At 44.5% G+C, this 24,833-nt stretch overlaps 1 protein-coding gene across 18 annotated transcripts in view; it reads right to left on the bottom strand.

The window, feature by feature from the left end:
- The window catches only part of SPATA6L (spermatogenesis associated 6 like), a 51,389-nt gene extending 27,384 nt beyond the window's left edge, over positions 1–24,005 (bottom strand). For 7 of the 18 annotated variants that reach the window (XR_014301587.1, XR_014301588.1, XM_082694361.1 and 4 more), the window contains exons 1-5: positions 19,789–22,320; positions 18,926–19,063; positions 15,665–15,713; positions 12,283–12,324; positions 563–687 (exon numbers count right to left, since the gene is read on the bottom strand). Coding sequence is in view for 16 of the 18 variants with exons in the window: in XM_082694361.1 (XP_082550487.1) it covers positions 563–687; positions 12,283–12,324; positions 15,665–15,713; positions 18,926–19,063; positions 19,789–20,100 (666 nt within the window). In the remaining 2 variants the exon portion in view is untranslated. Of the gene's footprint in view, positions 1–562; positions 688–12,282; positions 12,325–15,664; positions 15,714–18,925; positions 19,064–19,619; positions 22,321–23,663; positions 23,788–23,878 lie in introns of those variants that run through there. The other 11 variants (XM_082694354.1, XM_082694364.1, XM_082694356.1 and 8 more) reach the window with 8 other exon arrangements.
- Positions 24,006–24,833: the final 828 nt, after the last annotated feature.

Below are 24,833 nucleotides of genomic sequence, written 5' to 3'. Positions count from 1 at the left end.
CTATTTGCTTCCATTATCACTACAGAAACATCAAGTCTTTCCGTTAATCTGCATTAAGAAGAGGGGGGAAAGCATCTTTAGAAGGAAGTGACAGTATGAACAGGCAATGATTTGGCCTGATAGGTTAAGACACCCCCACCTCTCAGATCAGCAGTGGGAATCCATATAATTTGGGTTTTGAATGGGGCATCTAAACGGGGCCACTAGGAGTACCAACTGAGATGGCGTGATCTGCCCAAGAACAAGCCCTATCAGATTGGGAGGGAGACAAACCATAAGTGACTCTTAATCTCACAAAACAAACTGAGGGTTGCTGGGGGGAGGGGAGTTGGGAGAAGGGGGGTGGGGTTATGGACATTGGGGAGGGTATGTGCTTTGGTGAGTGCTGTGAAGTGTGCAAACCTGGCGATTCACAGACCTGTACCCCTGGGGATAAAAATATATGTTTATAAAAAATAAAAAATTAAAAAAAAAAAAAAAAGAACAAGTCCTATCAGAAATAAGACGTCCAAGTCCCAAGAGTCTCTCCCCACTGAAGTCCAGCTGGGCGTGAACCACTTACTGGAAACCCCTCGATCGTCTTCATGAGCACCTCCCGGCACATCCCAGGGAGTGAAGGTGTCAGCTTGGGTTCAGGGAAAAGGAAATCCCGTGTGTTTTCTTCATAGCAGGCCAACTCCTCCCACACTAGAAAGAAAGGAGAAGAGCCATAAGTAGATTTACATTCTCAAAATGATCTACATTCCCAGGTTTAACAAAACAAAAGCTCAGACAGGTGACAGCTCAGATGGCACTCAGCTAAAAATAGACATTTTGATCAAAGCACCTGTTATTCAAGAGGTGGAGTAGCAGAGACTTCTACTACTTCTTATCTCATGGATCATGTTTAAAAGCCTTCCCGCGTCATAGAACAAAATAACAATGAAAGGATTGCTCCGCAAAACAGAACAAAGAGAAAAATCGGTTTTCATCCATCATGCATCTGTCCATCCATCAATGCATCCACCCATCCTTTCCTGCAACAATGTTTTCTAAGGACACATCTTGGGACAAGCCCTAGGGATAGAACAGAAACAAGGTAGACAATGCCCCATTCACGCAAACGTTACAGGTAGACTGGGGGCATGGGCGGGTGGAGGTCAATGTGACCTCTGACACAGAGGTACCAGCATCCCCGTAACCCATAGAACAGCCAAAGCTGTGGTTCTTAGCAGGGCTGGTACCAGCCACAGGGACATTTCCAAAAATTTGCATGTTAAGATGTCCTGCGATGTTCAAGACGCTCCTACACAACATTCTAACATCATAACATTCTTTCAGGTGAGAAGCTGTTTTGTAATTGGCCAAGCCTGGAACCTCACAGTTACATAGGAACACGGCGCACTTGCTTTGTACGATCTTAACATACACTGAATTTTCAGGAAATCAGCTACCATGTAAACTAAGAATCAATTGTACCCGGCTGTGTTCAGCTCTTTACTGAGACGCAACTGGCATTGTGAAAATCATGCCACGTCTAAATACCTCCTTACGCTCAATGTTCAGGTATCAATACCAGTGTATTATTTTCAACCATTTTCCTTTTATTTCTCCTTTGCTGCAGGTGAGATAGTATACCGTTTGCGCGATGTATATGAGCTGGTTATATTAACCATGAATCGTATCTCAGTACAGCAAAGGGATGCCACAAACCACGAGCTCCCGAAAGAAGATTTCAGGTCTAGGAGGACTGAGAGTCACCGCACTGAAGGACGGCTACTGGCGGAACCCTCCTTGTCTACACAGCAGGTGCTCCACGAGAGGCTCAGACCGAGAGTGGCCCCTGCGCAGAGCACCGCTAAAAAGGAAACCAGAGTCAGTGAGACGGGCTTAGCCATTTGATTCTGAGAACTCTGATGGGGCGTATTTCCGGCACACCCGTGGGATGAACACCTGACATTGTCAAACGTGACGGAGTAATGTCTTCCTACTTATTCCGCTCGGTACAAATGCTCAGGCTCTAATAAGAATTACAGGGCATAAAGAACGCATTATCTCTTTCATCAGGAAATCATCTTTCCACTCGTCTCGTGTCGTCTCGGATGTGCACCAGCCACACGGACTGGTGAGCTGTCTTCCCCTCCTCTGCTACCTACGGACTCCCTCAGCCCACGCTGCTCCTTCCAGAATGTCCTTCCTTCCTTCCCATTCTCAGGGAGATCCCATTCATCTTTCAAGTTTCACCTTAAACGTCTCCTCATGTCTCCAAGGTAACAGGTCCAAAACAGAACTCTTGAGTTTTTGCCACAAGTAAGCTCTTCCTTATCCTCCCGTCAGAACAAGTACCACAAGCTTGAGCCAAAACTCTAGGATTTACCCTTAATTTCACTCTTTCACTCCTCACGTGAACCCATTAGCTAGCCCTGTAGACTCCATCTCCAGGATAAATCTAAAGTCTGTGTCGTCTCTCCACCCTTACAGCCACCAGCCCGGTCCCGGCCCCACCACCTGCCTCCCGGACCATGGCCACCGTCCCTGAGCCGGGCTCCCTGCATCCGCTGTCCCGCTAACAGACCTCTCCTCCATATACTACCATGTTATAGATACATCTCACTGTACCTTTCCATCTTCTTCTGAAAGACCGTAGAGGACCCGCACCCAAGGACGCACTCACAGACCACTGGATGCAATAAGCAAGAGGATTTTATTCGGGCATGCTCGGACTCCCAGGGACACTTGACCACGAAATCCGCGAGGGATGGGTCAGTGTCTGAGAGCCCCGATCTGTTTCGGGAGTGACTTAATATAGAATTTTACAGTCCATTACATCAGAGCCCTCACTTTTCTAGCCAGTAATTTCAAAGCATTACAGTAAGGCCTACACACAGGTAGCCAATCCTTTAAAATCAACCATACATTCTGGCCAGTCACCGTTCAGGTAGTGTACAGTAGAGGGTACGTGTTGAATTGCACGTTTCTAACCTTTATCTGTATACGTGCTGAACCACACGTCTCCAGCTAGCGTACGTGCTGAACCGCACGTCTCCGGCCTTGGTACGGGAGACAACCCTTATCAATTTTACTTAGTAGTAGGGGAAATTCTTAACAGGGGAAGGGTATAACTTTATTTGATTACACAGCGAGCGAGGGTTTAAGCAATTTTTCATTTCTTAGCAAAGCATTAGAAGCATTATTATACAGAAGCCAGAAACAGCTGGGTTAAACACAGAGTTTTGCTACTCGTTATCCTGTTATGCTGCTTGCTGACTCCCTTATCTATGGTCAGCTGGCCACAGTTTCTTAGTTAGCATGAGCTGGTTATAAAAAGAATGTTAAAACTTATAGGCTATACTATAGTTCTGACCTGGGGTCCTTCACTTCCAACCTTCCAATGGGCTCCCCATCCTGCTAGAATAAAACCAAAGCATCTTACGCTGGCCTTCAAGACTCCGTGTACTCAGACCTCAGTTGAAATGTCATCTCATCAGACAGGCGGGACCCCAACCTAAAGAAGCCTGGTGCTCCCCACCACATCACCCTATGTCACTTTCTGCCCGACAGGTAGCACGAACCAAGACTGGCATCACACCCGTGTTTGTGATCTGCTCCCGTCGGTGCTGGGACCGTTACATTCCTTACCGCATGCCTGGCAGGGCCGTCCCTAGAGGAGTGTAAGTGTGGGCCGGTTACCAGCACGCAGCCCAGCCAAGACCACCTCACCCGCAAGGGGCTATTCTGCCAGCATCTCTCATAGGCCCCTGCAGAGGTCATTAAAGACAGACTTCTAAAAAAACATTTTTTAAGTTTTATTTATTTATTTGACAGAGATCACAAGGAGGGAGAGTGGTGGGGGGGTAGACAGAGAAGCAGGCCCCCTGCTGAGCAGAGAGCCCGATGCGGGACTCGATCCCGTGACCTGAGATCATGACCTGAGCTGCAGGCAGAGGCTTAACCCACTGAGCCACCCAGGTGCCCCAAAGATGGACATTTTAAAGACTTCTTTTTTAATCTGTTTATTTCGAGAGAGCGCGACTCCCCACTGAGCACAGAGCCAGACGTGGGGCTCAACCTGAGGCTTGATCCCAGGACCTTGAGACCGCAGCCTGAGTCAAAACCAAGAGTCCATTGCTCAACTGAGACATCCAGGCACCCCTCAAGAGGGAGCATGTACAACCACACTTCAGTGGCGGTCAGAAAAGAGGCGTGTCGGGCAGCCTCCTGGAGCTGCCCCCAAGCAGATGACGTAAGCAGACTTAAGGCTGTGCTTAGGAGCTCAGTTAGCAACAGTCGTTGAGACTCAGCTTCCACCACCGGAAGAGAAGGAGAGACCAAAAGTCCTCTAAAACCTTTTCAACTCCCACCCTTCATTTCCCAACAACTTCCTGTCCAGTTTTTCAATCTCTTTTCATTCATAAGTTCCAGAAATAGGCACTGAGGACCTACTGTGTGCTGGGAGTGCTAGACCCTGGGTTTATAGCCGGGAACACATGGGTCCAATTCCCACCCTCCCGGAGCTCACAGTCCACAACTGCTAAACAGTTACACGAGTGAATATACGATGTACACCGATGATAAAGAGGAAGGTGGGGGCAGTTCTAAGATGATCTCCCGCTGCATCTCAGTCTCCTTTTGATCAGTGGTCCTCTGACAGTGCTCTCTCGGTGATGGCCATGATGTCCCACCTCTCTGGCCAGAGACTTCCTCCACTCAGAGACCTCATAAGTGCAACCTGAAAACAGGCATGTTGTGACTGTCTCCTCACCCATCACTAGCAACGAAACACAGCTCTCTACTGAGGCCTGTGGCACGGTGGTTAAGAACTGTTTCTTGGCTCAGACAGAGCGGGTTCAAATCCCCGCCCCATCATCTACCGGCTGTGTGACCAGGAGCAAATTACATAAGCCCCTAGTTTCAGCTTCCTGTTCAGGAAAACATAAAAGTCATAATGGTCCTTGCCCCCGGGGCTACTGTGAGGGCACGTGACATTTAGAAAGTGCCGACCACACCACCTGCCATCGCCTGCCACCATGGGGACCTCTCCGCACCGCCAGCTGAGCAGAGGCCCAGTGCCACCCTGCTCGCTGGTCGTCCCGTGTCTTCGATCCTACGCTCCTGCTCAGATAAACCCCGCCATGCGCGGTGGGATGCTCTCCACGCCGGCCTTCTCCTTTCTCCTTCCACAGGTTTTCAGCCAGCTCTCGTCACTGCGTCCAACATGACGACGACTAAATCACGATTCGTGGATTTAGCAAGAATCAAAATAAAAATAAAGAGGTCGGAGACTAGGAGGCTCGTCTCCCGTCTTGGAATCACAGGAACAGAGAGACTGAAATCGGAGAAGAGAAGTAAAAGGCTATGTGTCTCAGTTCCCTCTCTCTCTCTCTCTCTCTCTGCTTTGGTCATGTTCTGGAGTCCAAACTGCCACCCAGTGTGCAAATGCTGGCATGGCAAGGGGACACGGCAGCAGGAGCCTCGGCCACGCGTCATAAGCAAAGACACGGGCTCAGCGATCCCCTAGGCCAACGGAAATGTCTGGCAGAAATCAGTGTTCTTGCAGACTCAGACCCGGACATCATCAACAGCTTCAAGTAAAGAACTTGTCCCCCCCAAAAAGGAAAACAAACGAGCCTTCGAGAAGAACAGTCATTTTCATAACCATGTTGTTTTGAAAATCTAGCCTCTGCAGAGCATATCAAAAGTGACAGCTTGCCTATCTCATGCGACACCTTCTGCACCGAGAGGGAGACCATTTCTGTGAGCAGGAGGCACGCAGGACACCATGCAGCAGAGCAGGAAATCAGACCCGTTAACTGAGGCAGGAGGAGCTCTTTTGTTGCTGATGCTTCGCGAACACCACTACGAAGGACAAAACGAAGTCTGTCTGAAGGAAAGGGCGCCCACTGAAATAGCATTTTACAGCTGGGCGGAGCCTCCGTGATTTCTCCCAGAGGGAGAGATGGGTAAGAGGCAAGCCCCAAGCTCCCAGGCAAACAGGATTACACTGCTGCCCCCCTGTGTCTGCTGGCTTTTTCTAGGCTTTTGTAAACATGAACGTGGGGTGTGGGGGGGGGGATGTCCTTCATGGCTTCTAAGCCAAATCATGGGACCTCTTTAGCAGTAAAGCTATATGCAAATCTGAGGTACTCATGTCATTAACATAATGGTCATAATGTGTCTTTTGACTGTATGTGTGTTGGAAAGCGGTGCAAATGAACATCAAACAATAAAATGAGGGCACCTGAGTCACTCAGTCGTTAACTGTCTGCCTTTGCCTCAGGTCATGATCCCAGGACCTTGGGATGGAGCCTAGTAGTGGGCTCCATGCTCAGCAGGAAGACTGCTTCTCCCTCTCCCACTCCCCCACCCCGACCCTGCTTGTGTTCCCTCTCTTGTTGTGTCTCTCTCTCTGTCAAATAAATAAATAAATAAAACCTTTGGGGGGGAAAAAAGCAATAAGGGCGCCTGGGTGGCTCAGTGGGTTAAAGCCTCTGCCTTCGGCTCAGGTCATGATCTCAGGGTCCTGGGATCGAGTCCTGCGTCCAGCTCTCTGCTCAGCGGGGAGCCGGCTTCCCCCCCTCTCTGCCTGCCTCTCTGCCTATTTGTGATCTCTCTCTCTGTCAAATAAATAAATAAAATCTTTAAAAAAAAAAAAAGTTAAAAAAAAAAACAATAAAATAAAATCTGCAGCAAAATGAAAAGTGAAAGATTTCAGCCACATGTAGGGATGGGTCCACATGAACCTAAATGTGGCCCCTGGGACCACAGTGCAGCCTACATGAGACAAATCATTTTTGCTTAATTATCCAGTACTAAGAACCAGGAGAGCCAAGAGGGCTCCCTTACCACCGTTCTGCCTGGAGCCACAGGCATGATACCAGCAGCCCAGCATGGGGTGTGTTCTGAGCACACCTTGATACACAGATGTTGGACCAGTCAACGGACCAATGTGTAATGCATCTGAAGCCAAGTGAAATTATTTTTATCAATTTTAATCTAATGCTACTAAAAATCGCAATCCGCAATACAAGAACTGTAGACAAAGGAAAGTAAGTGCCATATGGCCTCCGTTTCACATCTGAGTAGCTTCCGAGTTATAACCCGCCTGCATGCACCCCGCCTCAGGGCTCTCCGGTCAGTCATCATGGCCTTGAACTACTCCTGCAACCTTCTCACAGATATTTCTGGCCATATGGTAATCTAAGATTCATTAAGTTTTAAAAAGCAAGTTGCAGGCTATGGATATTCAATCAGTATGTATACTCAATATACATATATTAAATACTAAATATATAGAGTATGTTCACATATACATGCGTGTATGTGTACCTGTATTTTAGATTTCCTTGAATACACTCAATGCATTACGTATACATATACCTGAAAACATCTAAAAAGCAACACAACAAATTATTAGTAGTAATTGTTGTCAGAGGTTGATGAATGTGACTTTTAACTATTTTATAAACTTCGTGTTAGTTAAATTTTTACAGTAGTAGTATTTAGGTATTGCGTTACATTTTTTAAAGATTTTATTTATTTATGTGACAGAGAGAGGGAAAGGACAAGCAGGGGAAGGGGCAGAGGGAGATGGAGAAGATTATTTCCCACCAAGCAGGAAACCCGATGTGGGGCTCAAGCCGAGGACCCTGAGATCATGACATGAGCCAAAGGCAGATACTTAACTGATTGAGCCACCCAGGCGCCTTAGATATTGGATTATTTTTTAAAGCTTCTTGTAGAATTTAAAAAGACCAAAATGGGCCTGCTTCTACTTCATTAACACTGAAATATAACTTGCCAGTTTGCATTGATATATGTTTGAATATAAAATTAGGTCAAAAAAGAAAAAAAAAAAAAAACTATGGAAAAAAATTCAAATACCCTGATTTTAGCCTATCACTTTCAGGCTGAAAAATATTCAGTAAGAGTTTCTGGAAAGCAGGTAGAAAGCCTCTCTGATCTTCCCTCTGTTCTCCCTAAGAAAGCCCTGACATTACGAGGCTGCCTATCTTTAGACCCACACAGGGTGGGGTTCCTCTCTGTTTTCAGGGCCTGCTGCAGCCAAAGAGCCAAGAGGCAGAAGAAAGAGCTACAGACTTCCGGGTCCCCACGACTACTCAGGGCCTGTGTCTTGCTCTGGGGACAGCCCCAACGGGGCAAAACTACGATCCTCAAATGGCCTCCAGGGCTACGTCTGCTTTAGCTGTGAGTCTCACTTTTCTTCTCCCACACTTTCTTAAGAAAACAAAAGATTCAAACAATAAATAATCAAGGAGGGCCTGGGTGGCTCAGTGGGTTAAAGCCTCTGCCTTTGCTCAGGTCATGGTCTCAGGGTCCTGGGATCGAGCCCCGCATCGGGCTCTCTGCTCAGCGGGGAGCCTGCTTCCTCCTCTCTCTCTCTGCCTGCCTCTCCACCTACTTGTAAATCTCTGTCAAATAAATAAATAAATAAATCTTGAAAAAATAAAATATCAAAAGAATACAACAGAACAGGAGACATACATATGCATTATGCATAACTTATTAAAACTTCGGTAAAAATACCCCAGAAATGTATACCAAAGTGCAACGTTAACATCCAGACATCACTCCGCAAGGAATCAAAGGACACTGAAAAGTCATGTTATACAGAAGAAAAGCAAGAAAACAAATCATGGGAAAATGGAAACTTTTAAGAAGTAAATTTTAAATTTTAGGTTGTCACAAATCTAAATCACATATCTAAAAAGAAGGGGCCAGCACATATAGTAAAATATATTTTGAAGAAATTATTTACTTTGCAAACACAATAAATTCACATAATATCCAGCAGCAGCTAGGTTTACGGGCAAGGGACATCCCACACACTACCGAATACAGTAATAACGGAAACTTGCTGGCGATTAGCTTACTCCCAGGTGACAAGCTACAGTTGGCCCTCCTTACCCACAGTGGATTCTGTTCCAAGGCCCCAGTGGACGCCTGAAACAGCAGAAAGTCCTCAGTCCTATATACACTACGTTTTTACCTAGGCATATCTACCTATGATAAAGCTTAACTCATAAGTTAGGCTTAGTAGGAGATTAACAGTAATAACTACTAAGAAAATAGAAAAATTATAACAATATACCGTAATAACAGTCATGTGAATGTGGTCTGTGCGAGATCACCCTTCCCATGATGATGCAATTTGATAAAAGGCCTACGTGATGAGAAGAGGTGAGGTGAGTGACTCAGTTGTTAAGCTACTACTGACCTCCTGACAATGTCAGGAGGAGAAGGGTCCTCTGCTTCTCAACCATGGTTGTTGCCATGGGTAACTGGAACTATGGGAAGCAGAAGCCCAGATACAGGAAGACTACTGTAGTTCTATTCTTTACAAACATACTGAGAGAAAAAAATAATTTTTTATAAATATGTGAAAGACAAAACCTAAATGTTTAACAGTATCAACTTAAAGATAATAATCTACAAAAGGGCACCTGGGTGGCTTAGTAGGTTAAAGCCTCTGCCTTCATTCAGCTCAAGGTCATGATCCCAGGGTCCTGGATCAAGCCCCACATTGGGCTCTCTGCTCAGCAGGGAGCCTGCTTACCTCCCCCCTCCACCGCCCGGCCTGCCTCTCTGCCTACTTGTGATTTCTCTCTCTGTCAAATAAATAAATAAATAAATAAATAAATAAATAAATAATCTTAAAACTAAAAAGGATATTATACTACAATGGAAAAACCCATAACTATTGAGAATGACAAACCACAGCAAACCCCAAATACTATGTCTGTATTGTTCATGGACTTACAATAACATGTAAGTAAATTAATGAAATTCTTTATTGTCATTAAAAATAATAATGTTCATCTATGCTTTTAGAAATGCCATTGCAACAGTCTTCTATCACGGGGAGGCCAAAAAGAGAAGAAAGTGTATGTGACACTATTATGTAGAAATTCTTTATCTCGGTGTTTTTCTGTCCACAGAGATACAGCAAGAAACAGGCTCACCAAATTATAAAGGTTTTCTCATCATTTAGGAATGGTTTTTGCTGCAAGTAAAAACTAGAGATATTTTCACCTTGGGAGGAGAAAAGGCAAAAACCTGTAACATTAAAGATCAAAAAGGAATTAGAAATTTTTGAGTTTTAGGGCACCTGATGGCTCAGTGGGTTAAAGCCTCTGCCTTCAGCTCGGGTCATGATCCCAGGGTCCTGGGATCAGGCCCCACATCAGGCTCTCTGCCCAGCGGAGATCTCTGTGATCTCTGTCTGTCAAATAAATAAATAAAAATCTAAAAAAAAAAGAAAAGAAAAAAAGAAATGTTTGAGTTTTAAATATTCCCTCCCTCCTTCTCTCTCTCTCTCTCTCTCTCACACACACACACACACACACACACACACACACAGACACCTGCGTGGCTCAGTTGGTTAAGCAACTGACTTTGGCTCAGGTCATGTTCCCAGGGTCCTGGGATTGAGCCCCTGCATCAGGCTCCCCTGCTTGAGGGAAGCCTGCTTCTCCCTCTCCCTCTGCCCCTCGTCCATGCTTGTGTTCTCTCTCTCTCAAATAAATAAATCCTTAAAACACACACACACACACAAAGCAAAGGTACAACAGAAAAGTTTCCTCCTAAAGTCCCATGATTCTAGCAAGCATTTTTTTCTGTAAAGGGCCAGACAGTAAATATTTTAGGCTTTGCAGACCATATGGTCATAACTACTCAACTCCAGCATTAAAATTTAAAAAGCAGCCACAGACAATATTTAAACAAATGAGTATGGCTGTGTTCCCATAAAACTTTATGGGCAACAAAATCTGAATTTTATATAATTTTCACATCATGAAATACTTAAAAAGTTTTTCCAACCACTCAAAAATGTAAGAACTGAAGACAGTTTGGCAGTTCCTTAAAAAGTTAAACACAGAGGGGCGCCTGGGGTGGCCAGTCAGTGAAGCATCTTTTTATTTTTTTTTGAAGATTTTATTTATTTATTTGTCAGGGAGAGACAGACAGTGAGAAAGGGACCATAAGCAGGGGGAGTGGGAGAAGGAGAAGCAGGCCTCCCACTGAGAAGGGAGCCCCATGTGGGGCTTGATCCCAGGACCCTGGGATCGTGATTGGAACCGAAGGCAGACACCCAGGGACTGAGCCACCCAGGTGCCCAGCATCCAACTCTTGATTTTGGCTCAGGTCATGATCTCAGGGTCGTGGGTTCGAGCCTTGCATCAGGCTCGGAACTCAGCACGGCGTCTGCTTGTCCCTCTCCCTCCCCCTGCTTGCATGTACATGTGCGCTCTCTCTCTCTCGCTCTCTCTCTAATAAATAAATATTTTTAAAATTAAACATGGAGGTACCATATAACACAAAAATCTACTCCTACATATACACCCAAGAGAACTGAAAACATGTACTCACACGACCACTTGTACAGGCATGTTGAGAGCACTGTTATTCCTAATATTCAAACAGTGGAAACAACCTGTATGTCCACCAACCAGCAACAGCATAAACAAACTTTGATATATCCGTATAAAGGCACGTCATGCAGCCCTAAAAAGGAATGAAGTAATGATCCAGGCCACATCACGGTTGCACCCTGAGAACATGCAAAGTGAAAGGGAGCACACAAAAGGCCATTATTGTCTGAGTCCATTGACATTAAATGTCCAGAACAGGCCAATCAACAGAGAAAGTAGATTAGTCACGGCCAGGGCTGTGGGAAGAGGGAATGCAGAGGGACTACTAAGGACTACGCGTTTCTTTCTGGGATAACAAAAATGTTCTGGAATAAGATAGTGGTGGCTGTTGTACAACTCTGTAAGGATACTAAAACAACTGAATTAGTGAAATTCGTAGTATATGAACTAAACATAGAGTATATGAATCTCAATTTTTAAAAACACAGACATTTAGCTCACGACTCATACAAAACAAACTGCAGGCCGGATTTGACCTGGGGCCTATAGTTTGCCAACCCCGTTCTAGCATTTAACACAGAAGCCAGCTTTGGGTATTACACACCCACATATGCCCCATAAATCAGAACAAAGCCAAAGGCAACAACTGGAAAGAGACTGAGCCAAGATTTTATTATTCGATAATAATTAGATAAAGTTATGAAAAAACAGAAAGTCAAATGCCTGCTCATGCTTGCTGCCACCAAACCCATAAAGTTATGTTTCCAGGAATGGACAGAATTCAACAGACCAGTGGGGGAAAAAAGGGAGTGTTCTAGAAAGCACAACTCGTAAATACCAATCCATTCCATCATGCCAAAGACCTTTCAAAATAAAATAAGCAACTTTAGAAATGTATTTACTGGCACATTACCTGGAGGTACTAGCTGTATTAATTCAAACCTGGTTAGGAAGCCTAAAAGGGAAAAAAATGAGATTTTAACACTTAGAAAAAGTGCTGGAGTTGTTCATTAATTGCTGAGTTTAAGACTGCCATAACTTCCTATTTACATTAATAATAATAATAATAATAGGTGCCATACCAACAATGATTTAGGTATTTTGAGGCCCAGTTATTCAAAGGCATGGAATGAGAGTAAATGGTATTTTATGCCCTGATTTTAATATATTCATATTTTAATATATTCATGAGTCACTGACATAGTAACCAATTTCTCATTTTTAAAAATTCACAATACAACTATTGTCTATTAACCTATACAAGTTAATCTTGCTTTAAACAGTATATTCTCGGGGCACCTGGGTGGCTCACTGGGTTAAGCCTCTGCCTTCAGCTCAGGTCATGATCCCAGGGTCCTGGGATCGAGCCCCACATTGGGCTCTCTGCTCAGCAGGGAGCCTGCTTCCCCCTCTCTCTCTCTGCCTGCCTCTCTGCCTACTTGTGATCTCTCTCTCTCTCTCTGTCAAATAAATAAATAAAAATCTAAAAAACAAAAAAAAAAAACACAAAAAACAGTATACCCTCTGACTGTATAAATGAGACATAAAATATCACATTTTTTATACTTCCTGAGTCTAAAAGGCATTTATAAAGAGTGAGCCCATGTACAAAATCTATAAAGACAAGAATAAAATTCAAATCTTAAAGTAATTTAAACATAAATGGTATAACAATTAAAAATAAATAAAGATAATTTATTATCTTTATGAAAAGTGAAAACACTTTAAAATAGATAATATTGGTGACAATTATAAACACTTATAATTACTAATACTGTATGATATATTTGAAAGTTGCTAAGAGACTAGGTCTTAAATGTTCTCACAATAAAAAAGAAACGGCATTGTGTGATGTGCTGAGAGTCTTAGCTATTGCTGTGGTAGTTATCATTTCACAAAATTTAAGTGTTTGGAATCCACATATTGCATACCTTAAATTCACACAATGTTATACATCAATTATGTCTCAAAGAAGCTGGAAATATATGAAAGAAAAGTAAAATTGCCTTTTTGTGGACTTGTGAAAAATATATGAGTGTATAAGGACAGTATTTTAAATGCCAAGAAACTTAGCAGCTAAAATAGCTTGTAATTTTAGGTTTACCAAGTAGGAAGAAGGAGTATCTTTGCCAACCATCACTCCAATGGTAATGTGAAGCACTTCATTGTCTCAGGTTCCAAATTCCTTACATTTGATTAATTCTTACCACACCCTACATTCATGGATTGGAAGACTTAATATTGTTCAGATGGAAATATGCCCCAAGTTGATTCACAGGTCAGGGCAATGCCTATCAACATGCTAGCTGGCTTCTCTACAGAACTGACATGCTGATCCTAAAATTCATATGGAAAGCCAAGGAACTCCAAATAGCAAAAAACTGCCTTGAAAAAAGAACTAAGGTGGGGGACTCACATTTCCTGATCAAAATACTCTTATTAATATATGGTACCAGGGCAAATGCATATCCAGATGCAAAAGAATGAAATTGGACCCCTACATTTCATGGTATTTACAAAAATAAGCATAATATGTGTCATAAGCCTAAATGTAAAAGTTGAAACTATAAAACTCTTAAAAGAAAACATAGATATAAATCTCTGTGACTTGAATTAAGTAACACTTTCTTAGCTATGACATTAAAAGTGCAAGTAACAAAAGAAAACAGATAAAACAGGACTCATTAAAATTTAAAATTTTTGTGTTTCCAAGAATACCGTCAAGAAAGTGAAAAGATAATCCAAAGAATGGAAGAAAATATTTATCCACTGTACACCTGATTCGGAACTTACAACTACAACATACATAGAACTCCATATATTACCAGTCTATTACATATTATAACTCAATAATAAAAAGCCAAATAACACAATTAAAATATAAGCAAAATCTCTGAATACACATTTCTCCAAATAAGATATACAGTCAATAAGCACATGAAAAATGCTCAGCGTCACCACACCACAAAGAGATTTCACTTCATACCCACAAGGATGGCTAACAATCAAAAGGATAGGGACTAACTAGTGCTGGCCAGGATGTGGAGAAATGAAGCCCTCAAATGCCTTGCTGGTACAATGTGAAACTATGCAGCTACTTTGGTTCATTTTCTGCAGAGATTAAAAAGAATTACCATATGATCTGGCATGTCTATTCCTAGGTATGTACCCAAGAAATGAGCATATGTCGGGGCGCCTGGGTGGCTCAGTGGGTTAAAGCCTCTGCCTTCGGCTCAGGTCATGATCCCAGTGTTCTGGGATCCAGTAGGGAATCTCTACTCAGCAGGGAGCCTGCTTCCCCCTCTCTCTCGCCTGCCTCTCTGCCTACTTGTGATCTCTCTGTCAAACTCTGTCAAACTTAGCAGCTAAGACAGCTTGTAATTTTAATAAATTGTAATTTTAATAAATTTTAAATTTAATAAATAAAATCTTTTTAAAAAAGAAATGAGCATTTTTCAACAAAAACACTTGTACAGGGCGCCTGGGTGGCTCAGTGGGTTGAGCCGCTGCCTTTGGCTCAGGTCATGATCTCAGGGTCCTGGGATCGAGTCCCGCATCGGGCTCTCTGCTCGGTGGGGAGCCTGCTTCCTCCTCTCTCTCTCTGCCTGCCTCTCTGCCTACTTGTGATCTCTCTCTGTCAAATAAATAAATAAAATCTTAAAAAACAAAACAAAACAAAAAAACAAAAACACTTGTACACAGATATTCATAGCAACTTTATTCATCATAGCCCAAACGTGAAAACAACCCAACTTTCCATCAACCAAGGAATGAATAAATAAAATGTAGTGTAGCCACACAATGGAACACTATCTGGCCACAAAAACAAATGAAGAACTAACACATGCTGTAGCAAAGATGAATCCTGAAAACATTATGCTAAGTGAAAGAAGCCAGTTACAAAGGACCACATATTGTATAATTCCATTTATATGAAATATCCAGAATAAGCAAATCTACAGAGACAGAAAGATTGGTTAGTAGTTACCTAGGGCTGGGAGTGATTAGTGGTTAGGGCTTCACTCTGTGGTGGTAAAAATGTTCTAAAATTAATTATGGTGATGATTACACAACTCTGTGAAGATACAAAAACCATTTAATTGTAATAAATTAATAAATAATAAATCCCATCTCTATCTAAATACATGATTTAAATTTGACATAGTCTCTCCTGAATATAAATGTGGAAATTTATATCAAACATGGAAATATCACAACTTAGAATATAGCAGAATTTTACATCTGTGTACACAATTACATGTGCACAACAGTTATTTTGTTTTGAGAGTACCTACTTTCTAAAATGTCTGCTACAGCCCCAGGATCTATTGCATTTTCAAATACCTGCAGGAAAAAAAAAATGATGAAAATACATTTTCAAAGATTAATTTATGTTTATAGAAACTGTAGATTATATTCTTCCAAATAATTAGCACATGCCAATTCCAGCCATATAATATTTTAAACTATTTTAAACTTCAACAGGAGTATCTTTAACAGGAATGTGGTTAAAAGTTCAACGAATGACTACAGAATGAGAACACAGTAGTACCAAGTACAAGGGAAACCTGAGTTAGCTAAATCTACCACTGCTCAAAGTGTCATCAACTTGACCTAGTTCCACAGTTTGTTCCTAAAAGCATATCTGGCATCAACCTCAGAGTTTGCTTGAGGACCTAAAAAAACAGTATGCATACCACAGACACTCATTAAATGATGTTAACTGAATAAATGATGTTAGCAATTGGTTGTGCTGAAAAGGAACATAAAAATGCTCTCTATGTGTAACACAAAAGTAAACTATGAGCGAAATAAGTCAATCGGAGAAAGACAACTATTGTATGATCTCCCTGATATGAGGAAGTGGAGATGCAATGTGGCGGATTTGGGGGGGTAGGAAAAGAATAAATGAAACAAGATGGGATCCGGAGGGAGACAAACCATCAGAGACTCTTAATCTCACAAAACAAACTGAGGGTTGCTGGGGGGAGGAGGGTCGGGAGGTGGGGTTATGGACATTGGGGAAGGTATGTGCTATGGTGAGTGCTGTGAAGTGTGTAAACCTGGCGATTGACAAACCTGTACCCCTGGGGCTAAAAATACATTATATATTCATAAAAAAATTAAAAAATTTTTTTAAAAAGTAAACTATGCACTAGTAGCTAGACTCCTACAGAATCCAAAATACCCAGAGCAAGGGAGAGCCTCGTAAGTTTAAAGTCTATAGTGAAGTGTAAGACAAACGTTGTGGTATCTCTCTAGCCAATGCCAAATCTGCTTATTTTGATCTTGAGCGGAAGGATCTGGAAGGAGCCTGAGATTAAAGGCATAACACGCCCTTCTCCCTGAACTTTGGAAGTCTCTAAGAAACCAAGTTTTCAGCAGAGTTTGATTTCAGTCGTTTAAGTTCTGATTTAAATGGTGTTAAATTTAAGCATGGTTAAAATCCGCTCCTGATCCAAAGCCAAGTCACCTTTAAGTACAAAAATGGAGGCTGTCCCCTGTAATCCATTTTTGTCTTACCAACTTCAATTTAACAAGCAAATGCAGGTGAGGGGTTTTTCTCTTGAAATATTTCAGTACTAACATCCCTTGATTTCATCCATGTCTACGGATTTTCTCAATTATGATCCTAGGGAGTAACTGCTCAAACAGAATGTCTCATGCATTCTTTTTCTTTTTAAATTGTACTTGTTTATTTGAGAGAGAGAGAATAGGAGCAGAGGAGAGGCAAAGGCAGAGGGAGAGGGAGAAACAGACTCTCTGCCGAGCAGGGAGTGCAGTGTGGGACTCCATCCCAAGACTCCGGGATCATGACTGGAGCCGAAGGCAGATGCTCAACCGAGACTGGGCCACCCAGGCACCCCGCCTCATGCGTTCTTGATAAGCAATTTCTTATTTATCCAAATGTCTGAGAACATTCAGTTCTGGGTCACACGGAGGGTCCACAGAGGAGAAAATGTCTTGGATACTTGCTGCAAGTATCTGCAGCTAGAGAATGGAACAAACACAAGACAACTGGGGCCGGGGGGGAGAAAGCTGGAATATGAACCCAAACAGCTCAAAAATGAGGGCATTATTTCAAAATAGACTGGATGTTCACCACCCACTTCCTACTACTACCAATATCTAAATAGCAGAAATGGGTTCCTCTGGATTCTGACTATATGTCCCAAGGTAATATCCATTTATTTCTCTCCTCTCTTATCCAACCAGTTTGGTAGACTCTTTTTAAATTTCTTCTGTGATTTCAAATAATATTACATAGAGCCTTAGCCTTTTAGAAAATCAATCCTCATCTCCTCTCCCAGGCTCAGTTGGAAACAGGTTATTTTCTGGACAGTACCATCCAGACCTTTAAAAGTGATACCTTGTCTAGCCTTCCCACACTCATGCCTTCATCCAAAAAGCAACTCAGCAATATTGGTCCAGGGAAAATGTTTAGGCTTATCAAGGTTAAAACTGATTCTGGGGGCACCTGGGTGGCTCAGTGGGCTAAAGCCTCTGCCTTTGGCTCAGGTCATGATCCCAGCGTCCTGGGATCGAGCCCCGCATCAGGCTCTCTGCCTGCTTCCTCCTCTCTCTGCCGGCCTCCCTGCCTGGGTGTGATCTCTCTCTGTGTCAAATAAATAAATAAAATCTTTAAAAAAAAAATACAATTAAAAAAAAAACTGAGGCGCCTGGGTGGCTCAGTGGGTTAAGCCGCTGCCTTCGGCTCAGGTCATGATCTCAGGGTCCTGGGATCAGGTCCCGCATCGGGCTCTCTGCTCGGCAGGGAGCCTGCTTCCCTCTCTCTCTCTCTCTGCCTGCCTCTCCATCTACTTGTGATTTCTCTCTGTCAAATAAATAAATAAATAATCTTTAAAAAAAAAAAAAAAAAACTGATTCTGCCTTCAGATTCCAAAACAAAAACTTCAAAGGACTGTGTATGATGCATAATAATGATAATGAAACTAATGTTCTAAATAAAAGTGGGAAAAAAGTCGTAATGTTCTATTAATATCATGTTCATATTCACTAAAATGGAACCTAGGCTTTATCACTGTAGCTAAATAAACCAGGGATGACCTAAGAAAACGCAATAAATCGGAGGAAGCTTGCTTTGTTACAGGATTTCAGATACAGGATTTTACAAATCTGAATATTGGGGGGTTTTTTCCCCCATTATTTTTCTGAGTCTACAAAAGTTTGTTTCTCAGGTCCACTAATTAACTGATAATCCCTGTCATAAATGTAGCGCAGCTGCCTCTAACACCTCCAAGAACATTCAGAAAATGCTCTCTGCTCCAGTTAGAAAATGCCCTGGGAATTCCAAGAATAGAAAACATCCACCCGGCCGTTTAGCGCCGGCTGGACAGAACTTGGCTCAGACCCACAAGGCAAAAGCAAGCCCTCCGACTCTGGTTTTGTCCTGTGCCCAGGTCCCTTCAAGTCATTTATTTATTTTTTTTTTTTTCCCAAGAAAATATACGAAATGACTTTCTAAGAACCATCCGGTGCCCTCCAGGCAACACCATTTCAACGTCTCCGTTTGGCCGTGAGGACGTCAACATTACCTTTTCAAACCTCATGCTCTGCTGAATCAGAATAGGGAACACAGCGGGAAAGCAGTCCGTCTCCAGGTACTGATTTAGGAGGTACACCCCCAGGTACACATCTTGTTTGTCAGGAAGGAACACCCCTGGGCAAGAAATCTTCAAAACAAATGAGAAATAGAGAACAAGGTTTGCGCGGGGCCGCTTTTCTCCGCGCGGCTGTCCTTCCTTAAGCCCCGCAGGCGACGTCCAGCCGCCACCCCCGCCGCGCCCCCGGCCCCCACCCCCGCCGCGCCCCCGGCCCCGGAGCGCCCCCGCCGCGCCCCCGGCCCCCCACCCCCGCCGCGCCCCCGGCCCCGGGGCGCCCACACCGCCCCCTTCCGCGTCCTGCGCGCGCTCCAGCGCAAACCCGCGGGTCGTCCGCCGCCTCCGCCGGGTGTCACAATCGCGCCCCGCCCGCGCTCTCCCCGCCCCTCCGGGATGGCCGTGCGGAAGCGGAAGCGGCTGCCGGGCCGCGAGCCTCGCGCTAGGCCGGCCGGCTCCTGGGGTCCGGGCCCCCCGCCGCGATGCCGAGCCCCCGGAGGAGCGCGGACGGACGCCCGCTGGCCGCCTCGGCCTCGAGCAGCGGCAGCCCCGGCAGCCCGGCCCACGGCGGCGGCGGCAGGTTCGAGTTCCAGTCGCTGCTCAGCAGCCGCGCGCCGGGCGCGGACCCCACCTGCGCCCGGCTCCGCGCGTCCGACAGCCCGGTGCACCGCCGCGGCTCCTTCCCCTCGGCCGGGGCGGGCCCCTCGCAGGCAGCCCCGGCCCCGCTGCCCGAGGAAGGCCGCATGGACCTGAACCCGTCCTTCTTGGGCATCGCCCTGCGCTCCCTGCTGGCAATCGACCTGTGGCTGTCCAAGAAGCTGGGGGTGTGCGCCGGGGAGAGCTCGTCCTGGGGTAGCATGCGGCCCCTTATGAAGCTGCTGGAGATCTCGGGACACGGCATCCCTTGGCTCCTGGGGACCCTCTACTGCCTGGCCAGGAGCGACAGCTGGGCCGGGCGCGAGGTGCTCATGAACCTGCTCTTCGCCCTTCTCTTGGACCTGCTGCTGGTGGCCCTGCTCAAGGGGCTGGTGCGCAGGCGCCGCCCGGCTCACAACCAGATGGACATGTTTGTCACCCTCTCGGTGGACAAGTACTCCTTCCCCTCGGGCCATGCCACCAGGGCCGCCCTGGTGTCGCGGTTCATCCTGAACCACTTGGTGCTGGCCATTCCGCTGAGGGTGCTTGTGGTCCTATGGGCTTTCATCGTGGGCTTCTCCAGGGTCATGCTGGGGCGGCACAACGTCACTGATGTGGCTTTTGGCTTTTTTCTGGGCTATACGCAGTACAGCATCGTGGACTACTGCTGGCTTTCGCCCCACAGTGCCCCGGTCCTCTTTGTACTTTGGAACCAACAATGACACCATCTCATTCATTATGGCACCCAGAGCTCTGAAGGTTCCCTCATGCGATGAAGCCAGTGTAAGCCAGAGGCAATCCCGCTTGTCCCTTTAAGGACATATATCAAGCTTCGTTTGGGATTTCAGGTGTCATTCTGTCTTGATGGGTTGCTAGGCTGGAGAACATGCTGGCCATTATGACCACAGCCATATTACAGAAAGCAAAAAAAAAAAAAAAAAAGCAAAAAAAAAAAGCCCTCTATTACATATTTATTCAATAACTGCTTATATCTCCAGGACAACTGCAAAGAAAACAAGCTGGGGTGACTGTAATCGTGCTGTTTTTTAAAACTTGACAAAAGTAAATTTGTGTTTTGTAGTAATCCTGTAAGTATCACTTGTAAAGTGAACTTCGAAAAAAAAAAAAAACCTATGATCTTCATTCTGTAAATATACGTGCAGATATGCCACCTACTAATACTAGGTTAAGGTAGATTTTAAACAGTATTTTAAAAGTCTAAGACATAGGTTCTTCTCATTTATTCCCTGAAAACCTGTTGCCACGGTGTCTTCTTAATCCTGATTTTCTTGATAAGCTTTCTTCGTCTCTTCCATCTTTGTGGCTTGGGTAGTGATAAGAGAGATTATAGTCCATATCTTGCTTTTCTTTCCCTCTACCTCCTCAAAAACTGTTTAAATAGATGTTTATTTCTCATTTCTCTCTAATGGTATCTTTTTGCATTTAGAGAACAAGCCTAGAACTTACTTGAAGAAGAAACATTTAAAGGTGGGCACAACACAGTGCTGATAGAAAAGGAAGGATCGGGCTATGGCCAAATGTTTAATTCTGTTGATGACAAATAGTGTGGCATGACAGAGGACAGAAAAGCTAACGAAGGCCGTCAGGAATTAAGAGTCTGGGGGTGGGCTTACCATATACTATGTCCGTGGGCCAGTATGGCGGGAGATGGGGCTCTGCTGCCCATCATCTCTACTGAATAAAGATTACCTCAACTGAGGTAATAGGAAAATAACGGTTCTTTGCAGTGCAAGGGCATAAACTTTCTCAGAGCCACCACAAGGATGACCCTGTCTATTAGAGTTCTCATATGGAATCGCACTTCCCTGTATACAGCACACTTCAGGTAACAGTATTTACTTGAAGTTCATCAGGGGAGCCCACTGCTATACCAGGCACAAGGTGTAACAAACTCCTAAATTTCCCTTTACATTGACCTTCACATTTAAAGCAGTTTTCCCAGGATGCCTCCCCATATCACAAGACCAAAGACCACCAAATGCAAGATGGACTCTAGTCATTATTCTTTGACCAAGGACCACCAAGAACGGAATGTGCTTTAAATGCTGTTCTACCTGAAAAACGAGAGAACTTTTGAATTACCTCTGGAACTGGTGTTTTCAGATGACAAAATTTTGACATGTATAAAGAGAGGATTATGGCCTTTGATCTGTCAGGTAGAGGGCCACACAGGAATCTGGAGAATGGTGTGACATGTGGGCTCTGACTGGGTAGAAATGTGAACTTTCTGAATGAAGAGGCACACGGAGGAACAGCTACTCCAAGTAAACTAAAATCATTTGTATTCCCACAACATCCTGAACACAGACTACCTCTTCTCTCGCTGAATCAAACTGTAAAGCTCTAAGTGATTTGCTTTATTGTTTAATCTTAGATCTTTTGTTTTAATCCAGCAATAGTCAGGCCGGATCTTTTTGAAAATAATGATACTTATTTCCTTTTGCAGTGTTCACAAGTCTGAATATTGGGGGCTCACAATTAGTTTTATCTTCAGGTTCCTGGTTATACTTCTGGAATTCCCTGTGTTAGCTGATGCGGACCTGAGTTTGCAGGCTTTTAAAGCACAGATCAATTCAACTGATGTCTCTGGAACACTCTACCATAGAGTAGAAAATGATTTTACTGTAAATTAATTGTACACTAAAGAATGCCTTTTAAAAATTAAAATAAACCAGTAATGTTGAATGAAGTGAGATGAAAACTTGTTTGATTTTTGCCTTAAGAGGAAGACTGCTTTATCACTCAGCTTCTCAAGAATTCCTTCCCCTTACCACAAAATATTGACGGCCAGCACTTGATGTAGCACAATTTGATAGAGTCTGGGCCTATTTGCTCTCAGCGAAATGGGACAAATTCAGGAAATTTTTTTAAAAAGACTTTTATTTATTTATTTGACAGAGATCACAAGTAGGCAGAGAGGCAGGCGGGGGGTGGGGGGAAGCAGGCTCCCCGCTGAGCAGAGAGCCCGATGTGGGGCTCCATCCCAGGAAGGACCCTGGGATCATGACCTGAGCCAAAGGCAGAGGCTTTAACCCACTGAGCCACCCAGGTACCCCAAATTCAGGAAATTTTTGTTTTTCTTTCAGAACTGCATGAATGATGAAGCCCTGGCACTAGTCTCTTGTATGGAGGCTAACCAGATTTTCTGTGGCCGTAACTTACTGACATCATGACCGGTAGAGAAGCCCCTATAGCTGGAAGGCAAACCTGTATGACCGTCTGTCACCAACTTCAGGTGGAAGCTGAATTCAGAGTAGTGACTGACCCCAAACAGGAACAATGTAATCATTCTGCCACAGCACTTCACTTAAGCAGGATTCAGTGGATTCTTATAAAACAGGTGTTGACTAATTAACCCCTTTTGGAATTAGCAAGCCAGAGCTATCTCTAGGAAAAATACTTAGAAAATACTCAATTAGGGGACGCCTGGGTGGCTGTCGGTTGAGCATCTGTTTCCGGCTCAGGTCATGATCCCAGGGTCCCCAGATCCAGCCCTGCATTGGGCTCTGCTCAGTAGGGAGCCTGCTTCTTCCTTTGCCTGCTGCTTCCTCTGTTTGTGCTTTCTCTGACAACTAAATAAAATCTTGAAAAATATATACTCCATTAGTTCATAGAGGTGGCAAGTTATTAGGAAGTGACTGTGCTTTCTGAAATTGAATTCTTGTTATTTAAAGGTTTTTTTTTTAAATTATTTCACAAATCTTTATCCTGGAAAAATAATAAAATTCTTCTTGGACTTAATGCATGATTAATTTAAAATAATAGAAAATTTTACAAAGCTAACAAACATGTCCTGTGAGTGGGGAAAACGCTGAAAGAGGTTGGGCTGAATTTTGATTTCAGTGAAGAAATCAGGGAAGACCAATGTAGAGATCTTAGGGACACCGAGATCCGATCTGTCCCCAAAGATAATGATGTGTGCGGTGAGGAGGTGCTTTAAGTGGTCGCGACCATGTAGGAACCCTGGGGAAAGAGTCTGATTTAGAGCAAGGTGTGGAGATTCGTCGACTTCTCTTACCGCCCGGATCTGAAGTTCCACCACCACTTCCAGAGGCATCGCTCCCTGCGTGGGCGAAAGGACGGGAATGAAAAGATCCTTGTGTGCGGAGCCTGGGGCCGCTTTTCCTTAGTTTAGCTCACTCCCTGGGGCAAACGTTCCCAGCGGCTTCCCCTGCTCCCCTTCGCCCTCGTCCCCCCATCGGTCCCCCCGGACTCAGCCCAGGTCCCTCGCACCCGGCCGGGTCTCACACTGCGGGAGCTGGAGCCAAGGCTTCCAGAAGGCGGAGGCGCCGCGTTGCCATGAACGCTCAGGCGCAACCTTCCACCTGGAACGCGGGCGCGCTCGGCGCACGCGCAGTCCCGAAGCGGCGTCCCGGGCTGGGCACTCGCCGCCCGAGCCCCGGGTGCAGCGGTGGGCGCCGGCTTGCCGGATGCTGGCAGAGCTCCAGTGGCCCTTCCCATCACCTCTCTTTACGGCCCCCGTTGCTATGTTAAAACGTTTACAGCGTGCATTCTGAAAGGGGACTAGGATCATTAGCTCCTTATCATCTAAGTGCTTCCCATTTTTAATAACTCTACGGCCTCCGAGCCCTGGAATTTCTTTGAACAATTCCAGTTAATGGAGTAGCCTGTCCTGAAGGTCCTCTCTTGCTTGTGAAATGTCAGGTCCTTGGGTTTGGTTTGGAAAACATGCCCCCCATCAATAAGAAACCAACATGTGTGCTAATTAGAAATACAAGGATAATTCTGAGATTAAAACTTCCCATGGTTTCCCATGTTAGCCACAGTGGAAATATTTGTCCGTCTCTCTTTTCTGGCGTTTAGTTAACCTAAGGCAAGCAGGGAATTACATTACGTCCCAGGGGTTGATAGTTAACAGCGGTTGCCAAAGCCAGGGCCACACTGTGAAAGCCATCAGAGGTGGCAGGCAGAGCGAAAGTTCTTAACCAGTAGGGGAAAATGCACTTTTGTCCACTCACTGTATTTGATAGACAAAAAGGAAGGAAAGGAGGAGGGAGTGGTTGCTTCTAGCCAATCTGAAAAAACTGGGAGGGCTAATGCTGTCTGGGGAAAGAAATGTGAGATTGTGATGAGTCATTCATTACTAAGCTGTCGGAGGTTTCTGTATTTGCAGGAATGCAAGTGCACAAACATGCCCTGAGACAATTAGGCATTCACTTTGGTAACT

The sequence above is a fragment of the Mustela nivalis genome (assembly GCF_964662115.1).
Source record: "Mustela nivalis genome assembly, chromosome: 13".
NCBI lineage: Eukaryota > Metazoa > Chordata > Mammalia > Carnivora > Mustelidae > Mustela > Mustela nivalis.
This window is presented reverse-complemented; position numbering and strand designations above follow the sequence as displayed.